Source organism: Micropterus dolomieu, linkage group LG02 (assembly GCF_021292245.1).
Source record: "Micropterus dolomieu isolate WLL.071019.BEF.003 ecotype Adirondacks linkage group LG02, ASM2129224v1, whole genome shotgun sequence".
Lineage (NCBI taxonomy): Eukaryota > Metazoa > Chordata > Actinopteri > Centrarchiformes > Centrarchidae > Micropterus > Micropterus dolomieu.
In genome coordinates this window covers 5,474,187-5,485,007 of record NC_060151.1, presented here as the reverse complement: position 1 = coordinate 5,485,007, position 10,821 = coordinate 5,474,187, and the positions used below count along the sequence as shown (strand labels likewise).

At 39.0% G+C, this 10,821-nt stretch overlaps 1 protein-coding gene across 1 annotated transcript in view; it reads left to right on the top strand.

Annotated features, from left to right (window-relative positions):
* The first annotated feature begins 1,293 nt into the window (after positions 1–1,293).
* LOC123963716 (beta-1,4 N-acetylgalactosaminyltransferase 2-like) overlaps positions 1,294–10,821 on the top strand; it is a 22,257-nt gene continuing 12,729 nt past the window's right edge. The window contains exons 1-5 of the mRNA XM_046040736.1: positions 1,294–1,347; positions 2,232–2,345; positions 2,708–2,794; positions 7,242–7,423; positions 8,082–8,225. Coding sequence (XP_045896692.1) covers positions 2,255–2,345; positions 2,708–2,794; positions 7,242–7,423; positions 8,082–8,225 — 504 coding nt within the window. The 5' untranslated portion in view covers positions 1,294–1,347; positions 2,232–2,254. The remainder of the gene's footprint in view (positions 1,348–2,231; positions 2,346–2,707; positions 2,795–7,241; positions 7,424–8,081; positions 8,226–10,821) is intronic.

Genomic DNA, 10,821 nt, shown 5'->3' with positions numbered 1-10,821 from the left:
TACAGGTGCAACATTTCTACAATGGAAAACCAAACAAAGGCGCGTCGAGCCAAAGGGCCCCCGCTCAGACTAGCTTGGTTTGAGGGCGTGCCTGACCTCGCTAGCTGCTTGGCAAGCTTTATGACGAGTTTTCATTGTGACGTCACAAGTAAAGGAAGTGAAGGGCTGGACTACAAATGAGCTGTTTTCAAGCGGTTCAGAACAGAGTTTTCTGTGGGAGATGGGAACTCCCTTTGGGCTGGACTTTGGGCTTTTTCACTTTGCAAACCTGTTACATGCACAAAAAAGATATATAACTCAATGAAGGAGAGGGAAAAAGCCTAAAAGCATAATACCACCTCTTTAATGGTCTAAGGTGAAAATGATTTTTGGGGTGCAGGTCAACATTTCGCTGCCATATTGTGAGCGGGTACATGGTAAAATTGGAAGCAAGGCTGAGCAGCGGCACTATATCCAGGCAGCATTATACATCGATGGTCTAGTCTCACAGACAACGCGACACACCCAATTTACTACTCTTATTTGCCGCTCTGTATGACCAAGACTTTAATAAATGAAACCTGACTGCAAGGCCAATGGTGCAACTGCTCATCCTTTTCTTGCAGACTTTCTGATCTGAATTTGTGGCTTTGGTGTGGGGCTGGCATTTTAGCTTAAGAAATGAATAAATAAAAAAACAATAAGAGTAATCATTTATTGAACAGATTTAAAAAATAATTAAATGGACCCTAAGTGTCCAAAAATAACATTTTCCTTTGGTTTTTTTTGGAAACAAAAACATTACATGTGAACAATTAGTAAAGAGAAAGTAAGATGGATGGGGATTTTCTTCCTTGATCATTTACATTTTGTAAATTAGCTGCTGGAAAGTCAACAGAGCCTGAAATGAACGTGTCTCCTTGTATAACAGGATAGTATGAAAGTATGAGGTCATTATGATTCATGTTTAGCACTGTATGCAGGTGGTAGAATGGAAGCTTCTGGCTTTTTGATGAAGGTAGCTGCTACGTAGATGTTTTGGAAATTCTAACAAATTCATGACACAGTATTAGATATACTACATATAACGCAACAATCTGGTATATTTCAACCTGTAGAATTTCCCATAAAAGTGGCTATTGCAACTGTAAGGGTGATGCTATAGAGTCACATTGAAAATTATTGTAAAAATGTATATAAATTATAACAATAATATAAACTATGAACATTTCCTCTGTTATAATAATAAATGCAGATGTTTGCAATGTGCACTGTAGTTTATTCAGATGTGTCTACACTAGGTCTCCTTGAGTGTGTCCAAAGGAGTCCTGACCACAGAGATTCCAGCTGAAGGGGGGACGATCCAAGGTGAGATTCTTACTGAGATTAAAGAACGAATACCACATAGGTTGTAGTTGTTGGATGAGTGTGACTAAGTCTGATTTGGTTAAGCAACTAAGCAAATAAAAGTTGACAATAGTTTGTGTTGTGTAGCATTTTATTTATAGAAAAATCTGTGAATTTAAAAGGACGATCAAGTGCATCATTCCTAACTCAAGTGTATTAGGGGCGCACCGTCCTAAAACAATGACTCGAACCCGCCCGGAACCAAGGTTTTATCTTTTGTTATTTCTTCTTCAAAGACAAAGTTACATGCTTGCTTTGGAAATGCTGTCTCACACATAAAGTACTATAAGTAATCTGAAAACGGCAATAAACCAACAGCCTGTTTGGTTTTGTTAGTGCATCTCAGAATAGCATTGCGATCTCTACACTGAATTTACCCATTGGGGTTTTTATCTGTTGTCACAACAGTGTCATAATGCTTCCACAGTTCAATGACCCTGATCCAAAGTTTTACCCAACAAACTCCACTCGCTGAACTCTACTGTACATCGACCTCAGCCTCTGTCAAGTCGTTTTCACATGTTGTAAAAATGAACATTCCATCAACTCTAAACCAATATAAGTGTCAGTTGTTTTTATAGATAGAACTTGTATCAAGTTATAGAAAAATATTTTACAAGAACTGCGGTTAGTTAAATGTCTTAACTGCCAAAGTACCTGTGTTAACACCTGAGACTGTTGAAAGGACAAGGTTGATTCATTTTACAAAACAGGGTTTTATAACGACAGTAAATTCTAGTTGACTTTATCCTATTCACAAAAACAAAGGTTATACATACAAAAAAGGAATATGACGATTAAACAGCTGTTTCACTATTGTAAAATCCTGTAACTGTAAACTACAGGTGATGGTGAGAGCAGACTGATAATGGAGTCTAACAGCCTGGTGATCCTCAACAACCTGCTGGCTAAAGTGTCATATACCAGCACTATCTACCACATACTCACTGGAGACCTTGGTATGTATGTAAGAAATTGGAACTGAGCTAGATAACAGAATATATATATATATATTTTTTTTACAGTAAATGCAGTTGCAGAAATTAAATGCACACGATGACATGTATAAGTCCTGATACAGAAAATGTAATCAAAAGGAATTAGTTCAATTGTCAATACTTTGCACAGACCTGTGTGTGCATAAATATATGTTATGTGTGTAACGTTCAGCTAGAATCAGTGAAACTGGTTATTGTGGAAAATGTTTGGGTGTTCTTAGATTCACTGCAGGTTACTTTGAGTTCACCTTGTTTCCTAAATGTCATAATTAACTAATGTATTACTACTAATGCACAACTCAGCTGTCCTTTTCTGTACATAGCATCTTTCCAGTTTGAGAACCATGAAGCCGTGTTTCCCATTACCATCAAACAGCCTCACCTGCCGGTCCTGTACGACATGGGAACAGGTAGGAATTAAATCATCATGGTGGTATGGGGGTTAAAACACAAGTCAATAGTCAATTACTTATGGCAGGAAAGTGCTGCTTCTCAAGGCTCTTCTCATGTCTCTATTTTGTGCCTCCTCGTCTCGTCGCTCCTCCGTCCTCCTGCCTGTGATTTGGAAATCGATCTCAGTCTCTGAAATGTTAAGACATGTCAGGAATAATTAATTAGTAAATATTCTTTGCTCTTCTACACATCCAAATAATCTCACACACAGTACAGGTTCATACAGTGAAACTGTTCAGAGTAAAGGCGCAGTCCTCTTGATCAATGCTGAGCTTCATCAGAGCACTGTCTTGTGCAATACTGCACAGTGTCTCGCCCTGTTTCACCCACCGGCTATTCACAATGTTAATATTAAGAAAAACATCAGTAATATCAAGGTGACATGTCATTAAGGAATGCGGCTAGAACAGTGTTTTACAAGGCGCTACACAAACAGTGATCGTGTACAAGGGCGTCACTTTGTGTTGAAAAGTGATGGGGACATTTAACGGCTCATTTTAGGTGTGTGTGATGAAACACTTAGTCCATGCGACGTGATAATGCACAATAATGGAGTCACGAGAACAAGACAAGATACTCCAATACTATTTAGAAAAACATTCATTGCTGAAATATTCAATTGGGGTAAGATTTTGAGCATTAGACTAAATTTCCTGCATTCTAGAGACATTTTTGCACCAATTTATGGTGGAAATGTCTTTATTTATATGAAGGGAAATACAGACAAGACAAATCAGAATAAAAAAATATTATACAATATAATGCAGTCACCAGTAGCTTGGTTTTTTAGCCTAAGTTGTTGTTTTTTTTGGACAAGGCAGATCTGTGTTGTTATTGTGCAAGTAAACCTTTTTCATATACTTAGTATTTTTATAACAGTTTTTCAGAAAACTTAGCAAATCCTTTCAAAATCAGCTATTTCAAAAAGTGGTGGACATGGGGACAAGTGACACCTATGATCGTGTATTTGATCATCTTAAATAACTAACACAACTCATGAATACAAAAGGAACAATGTAGAATCCTGATTCCGCCACAAGATATTCCTTCACTCATATGTACCACCTTTATTTAATCATTAGTCATTGAGATCAAGATGGTGGTACAGAAAATGAACATTAATACTAATTTGATTAGTAATAATTGTAGCAGCATAAGTTAGTTATTTTAAAAATAATAAAGTTACTGAAAAGCAGACAGGCAAGTTAACGCAGATGTAAATTGTATATTTTGTACAATGACAATAAAGGTTTTTCTGTTCTACAGTACGTGGTGAATAAATAATTATTCATAGAAATCAAACAGTTTACAGGTAACAGGAGTCTCATAGCCTTAGGTAAGAAGCTGCTCTGAAGTCTGGTTGTGCAACAACAGATGCTTTTGTACCTCTTGGCAGAAGGCAGCAGGGTGAAGAGGTATTGGCTGGGTACTGAACCTCTAATTGCCCCTGGTGGCTGTTCCGCCAGGATGTAACGTGATGCATTCTCGGTTGTTTCGCTACACTCCACGTCGTGAACATGGTAGGTGACTGGTTAGGATTATCCAAAACATTGAGAAAAGTCTGAATGCACTGATCTTGGTATGTGTTCGCCATCAAAATAGTTACCGCTGTCAAAATTGTACATCTAAATCACACAAATTACAGATTGTTACACGTGTAAGTAAGTTGGGTTATTTGTCGTTTGGTGTAGCTTTTTCACACTTAAAAAGAGTGAAGACTTTGCTAACTGTATGAATTCATCGAAGTTGAATTGAAGTTTATGTAGCGTTAATAGGACAGTAAATCCCAACCCTCTTCTGGAGAAGGTTACCCCCTGTCCTGCATAATTTAATCTCTCCCTTCTTCAACACAGATGGTTTAAGCAGCTTCCAGATTCATAACGAGTTGAATAGATAGATAATTGATAGTTTGAATCAGCTGTTTTGGAGCAGTGAGAGATCTAATACACACGGTTATATAAACAGTTTACGTTATCCACAGAAAGAAAGGACTCTTCCCATAGATCTTCGGGGGCTCGCCACAGCCACTGTTGGCATATCCTAATTTGCGTGATTTAGATTTACAAATATTGATAGTGATGGAACATGCTGAGACCTATGCATTCAGACTTTTTTTTAATGTTTTGCATAATGCAAATCAGTCACTGCAGCCCACCCCTTTTCTAACCTTGTAAGTAGAGTAAAAGTATTATTACAGTAGTTGATATTATTTATTAATCTCCGCTGGTAATGTTCGTTATATTACAGCTCAAATTAATACTGTATTCCAGTTCACACGGTTCCAGAAGACTGGAAGACAGGCTAAGTTACACTCTTAATTAACGAGATTATGTTTTTCTGTGAATTGACGTGGCTGGCTGTATGAGTTAACGTCCATTCTGACAGAATAAATAAATAGTACCTGTAACAAAGATACTGTTACTAACTGAATTATTGAAGCAATATACAGTCGGCTTTGTTGCTACACTGGCACGTTAAGTGCTAAATACAATAGGCTAAAATCAATATGCTATATTTAAGGAATTAGCCTGCTACTATTTACTTACAATGTTGACTAATTAATTAAATATAGATCAATGACAAAACCATATAAGTGTCTACATGATTCAATTTTATACTTTTTGAACCCGTTTACAGTCAAATAGCACGATTTTATTTTGTATTTTTTGCATGGATTTCCTGTCCTGACAATAGAGGTTACCTGACAGAGGAGCCTGCACCGGAAGTGGTTCCACAGTGGAGATCTGCAGTTGGCCTCTCTTGAGAAATACAGCCATTTCTGAGCTTTCTTTACCAGCGTAGAGATGTGAGATGATGCGAGGATTCAAAACTATTCAACTGCTCCACCTCAGCTCCACTGATGAAGACAGGAGTGTGTGTTTTTTCTCTCCTTTCACTGGAAAAAACCCAATCAGCTCCTTGGTTCTACTGATGTTGAGCAGTAGGTTGTTCTGTGGATACTGACAGTCGCCGGCCCTCTGGAGGTGGAGTAGACTTTACAGCTCTTTTAGGAGATCAAAGCGAGAATAAAATGTGTTTGGTGATGTGGCCTCACACTTGATGAGGGAGCTCCTGCTTTTGTAGCCTTGATGTTATTGATCTCCTGCCACATATCATTAGTGTTGTTGGTGTTGAGGTCTCACTCCATTCTCTGCTGATGTCTCCGCATCGCCTCACCTCTCCATTCATCCAGGCCTTCTGATTGGGGAATGATTTTAACGTCTTACTGATTACCACATTGACACATTTGCTGATGTATGATGTCAACGTTGCTGTATATTACTTAAGGTAGATGTGGTTCTCCTCATCTCAGGGCGTCGTATACCGATGATTTGATAAAGAGTGACAAAGCGTAGTTATTTGACTTTATGAGACGCTTCCGGAAGCATCTCTATGAGACACTCTGGGGCGTTCTGTTGAGACTGGAAGTGCTAGTTAGCTAGCAGTAGCTAGCTAGCTAGCTACATTCGTGATAAAGGTGTTGACAGTCCCCCGAAGCCCCTACCCTTACCACAACCATCAGAAATGTTAGCACCTAAACCTAAGTCGTTGACTTTATGCATGTCGACTGGCTAACCCTACACTCACGGCCGATGTGCTAACAGGTAGGGTTAGCCTCCCTTGTGTTGCTGCAACTTAGCAAACGGGGGTGTTTCATACGGACGCTGAAGGGTACCTTTAGCATAAAATCCTTACACTTTGTCATGCTGTCTGAAAATGTCAGTTATGATGCATTGAGATGAGAATGTGTTGCCAATTTGTGCTCTAAAAAAAGTCAGGTAAGCAGGATCTGAAGTTTGAAAGAACCAGTCTCTCACAGCACTTGGCAATGATGGGGACGAGAGCGACAAGACAGAAGTCGTCAAAGGCAGAAGCAGTGCTTTGGTAGGATGGTGGCAGTCTTGAAACTACTTGGGACAACTGCCTGGTCCCCGAACAGATTGAAAATGTCCGTGAGGCCTTGGTCAACTGCTCTCCACCTGTCCACGTATTCCATCAAGGCCAGCTGCTTCCTGTACATTCACCTTGCTCAGAGTAGAGAAAACGTCTGAGGTGGATTGTGTGAGAGGCAGCTCACCAGGGCTGAGTTCAACCCGGAAACGGTAATAAAATGTTTTGAGAGAAACTTGCCTCAGGTGGATCCACTTGTGGATCCACTAATGGTGACCTCCTTGTTTCTTCTGTCAAAGCGAGCATAGAAGTAGTTGAGCTCGTCAGAGTTAGAGGGAGGAACAGTGTTGGGTGGTTTGAAGTCTGTGATGGTCTGAAGTCTGTGAAGAGCTCTGGAATCCTCCTGGTCTCCAGTTCACTAGCGCAAACTTAAAATGCTCATGTAACACATAGATAGAAACACACCTTTTGTCTTTACTGTCTTATTGCTTATTGTAACTCTCTGTCTTTCAGATATCAGCTCTCACGTCACCATTGCCACAAAGACATTCCTGCGCTACAGACAACTCAAGGTGTTGTTGAGTAGCATCCGGCGTTTCTATACCAACATAGAGGTCATCATAGCAGATGACAGCATAGAACCAGAACACATTAATGAAGAACACACCAAGCAATACATCATGCCTCCAGCGCAGGTATACACACATACTTGGGCAGTAATGTATTACATTAACACATATACCATATGTAATCCATATGATCACACAAAAGAAGAAAACGTTGGGCTAAAGTGGCTTTGGTTTGTCAGTTTACTCTTCAGAAATGTATCAGACTAAAATATATAAAAAGTCCCCAGATTTCAGACTGATACATTTAAATTGTGTCAGTAAAGTATTAACACCATTCATGTTTAATAGAAAAGAACTTTTCTACCATATTTGAGAGATATGAATCAGGGATCATTAAAAATACACACCTACAAACAAAAACAAGGACATGATTATTATACAACACACGAAGCATAGCATAGAACTAAACTGTGGGTAGTGAAGACATTTAAACACCTTCAGTTGCCTCATTTGTTTAAAAATGACCTTTCTTGTTGTGATGATATATTTCAGTTCAGTTATTTAATTTATCATAAAACAGAATTTTTTCTATCCTGTATACATTAGGGATTTATTTTGGAGAATGCTCACAGGTTTTATCACATATGACATCACAACAGTTTGGAAAAAATATTACAATTACTATTTTTATTTTATTGACAACTTATTTCATATTTGTCTGTTGAATGAACATTTCAAAATATTGGACATAGATTCAAAATGTGAAACATGTTTCCTCCGACAGGGCTGGTTTGCTGGGAGGAATTTGGCTGTCTCCCAGGTAACCACCAAATACTTCCTGTGGGTGGATGATGACTTTGTGTTTACGGAGGAGACGAAGATTGAGAAGCTGGTAGAGGTGATGGAGGCAGTCCCCGAACTTGACGTGGTGAGAATGAAATGGCTCATGTCTGGAGGGGTAGATCTAGAGAAATATTTACTGGGTAATGAGTTGTAGGCAGATATGTTCTTATTTAATGTCACAACATTATACTATTGTGGCACATGAGTTAAGAATTAAATATAAAAGGTGGCATTAGAAAACAAGTTGTTTTATTCATTAACATTGTTTATAAAACATGCATTTTTTCATTGAACATAAACCCATCACCTAGCCTAAAATGTGGAATTAACAGATTATTAAATTGTATGCATTACTTTACATTTTTGAATAACTTTTTTAAATGATCATACACATATTAAAATGTGGTGAATATGCCAACTCTCAACTCTCAAGTTTTGAAGAAGTCACTGCATTACTGACTAAAGTGGCTTTTTGTTTGGGGTTTAGAGCAAGTGATTTTAGTGCTTTTTAAACTGGGTGCTTTTGTATGTTGCAGTTGCATGACTGATCTGAAATTTAGACATGTTTATCTACAGAATACAGTTTCAGGGATGTTGGTAGCTGCAGGCAATTCAGAGACACTTGTGAAGGTGAGGGATCCACTTTTGTGGTGACCTTCTTGTTTCCTCTGTCAGAGTGAGCATAGAAGTGGTTGAGCTCGTCAGAGCAAGAGGGAGGAACAGTGCTGGGTGGTTTGAGTTTAAGTTTGAGGTTTGGCTTTAATCAGTCCTCACACATTATAAAGAAAGATTTCTGTACCAGAGTAAGACAGAGTTTACAGATGAGTAGTGACACATGAACAGGCAATACTTCCAAGTAACATTATGTAGTAATTTGTATCTTAAAGTAACAGCTTCAAAATTGTTTGATGGTGCAGTGACTTAGGATAGGGTGAACGATGTTTCTATCATTGCTGCTCCTGTCAGGGTTTGGTCAATGTGGAGGAGGTTGAGGACCCAAATGCAAGACACTGAGTAAAGCAGGTACAGTTGTTGATATTTACTTACAAACTAAAAGCATACACACTTACAAGGAGTGGCAGAGTTAAAAACAAACCCAAATGACACAAAGTGATTAAACAGAAATAGGCTACAGGTAATCCCAACAGAAAATCCTGAAATCCACATGAAGGCAGGGTACAAGCCCGACACGAGATAGAGCATTACAAGCTACAATTAAAGCGGCAAGCAGTATTGGGCGGGCCCTCCGAATATAGGCACCGTATATTCTGCAGCTCGGCGGTTGCGGCTCTGAATTGTCACACACTTCCAACACTGCACAGAGGACTTAAACGCCACTTGTGTCCCCTATGTGGCGTTACATAGCACTTGGTAACTATACATTATGTCTCACGTACGTCAAGTGTGGAACACATTGTGAAAATTTATTTAAATCGCACGATGAGTGTCAGACAGAGCTTACTTCCTGTTGCCATTAGGTGGTGCTACGACTATAACTGACTATTGGCATGTGGATGTGTTCGGGGCGGGATGTTATTATGTACGTAAAGTTTGGTACAAATTTGACCATTTACAGTGAAGTTATGACGACTTCCTGTTTCATGGCGAAGCATGGACCTTCGCCGCCATTTCATGGAAACTCATGGAAACAAGCTTTACAACATGACATCACCAATGTGTAAAGAGTTTTCTAAAATAGTTTTGAAGTAGATATAGCCAACCTGCAAGAAGTGGTTCATCACAGCATAGAAATAGTCCATTCCTCTTGCCAGCAGGTGGCACTATAACTTTGAGTGAATGTTGGCATATGGATGTGTTCAGGGACTCTTATCATACATGTCAAATTTGGTGCAGATATGAGCATGTACACTGAAGTTACAACAACTTCCTGTTTTATGGCGATTCTTCGAATTTGGACGCCACGCCACGGGCACGCCATTCCACAACAACTCATTTGTACAACTTTTAATCGTCAATGGGTTTAGACTGCACAGCAAAATCTAAAGTCGGTCCAACTAAATTCCTAGAGGGAGTTCGTTGAACTATGGAGTGTGTAAATCCTCCAAAAATGATAAAGTTCAAATGGCCGACTTCCTGTTGGGTTTAGGGCAACGCTCCAAAAGGCTTTTTGTACATCTGGACACGATACATGTGCCACAGAAATTTCATAAATCTAGGTGAAACGTGCCGCGGGGACTGCTTCGTTAAATGTCACTCACTGTTGCAAAAAGGTGGCGCTATGATTATGGGTGAATGTTGGCATGTACACTACCGTTCAAAAGTTTGGGGTCACATTGAAATGTCCTTATTTTTGAAGGAAAAGCACTGTACTTTTCAATGAAGATAACTTTAAACTAGTCTTAACTTTGAAGAAATACACTCTATACATTGCTAATGTGGTAAATGACTATTCTAGCTGCAAATGTCTGGTTTTTGGTGCAATATCTACATAGGTGTATAGAGGCCCATTTCCAGCAACTATCACTCCAGTGTTCTAATGGTACAATGTGTTTGCTCATTGGCTCAGAAGGCTAATTGATGATTAGAAAACCCTTGTGCAATCATGTTCACATATCTGAAAACAGTTTAGGTCGTTACAGAAGCTACAAAACTGACCTTCCTTTGAGCAGATTGAGTTTCTGGAGCATCACATTTGTGGGGTCAATTAAACGCTCAAAATG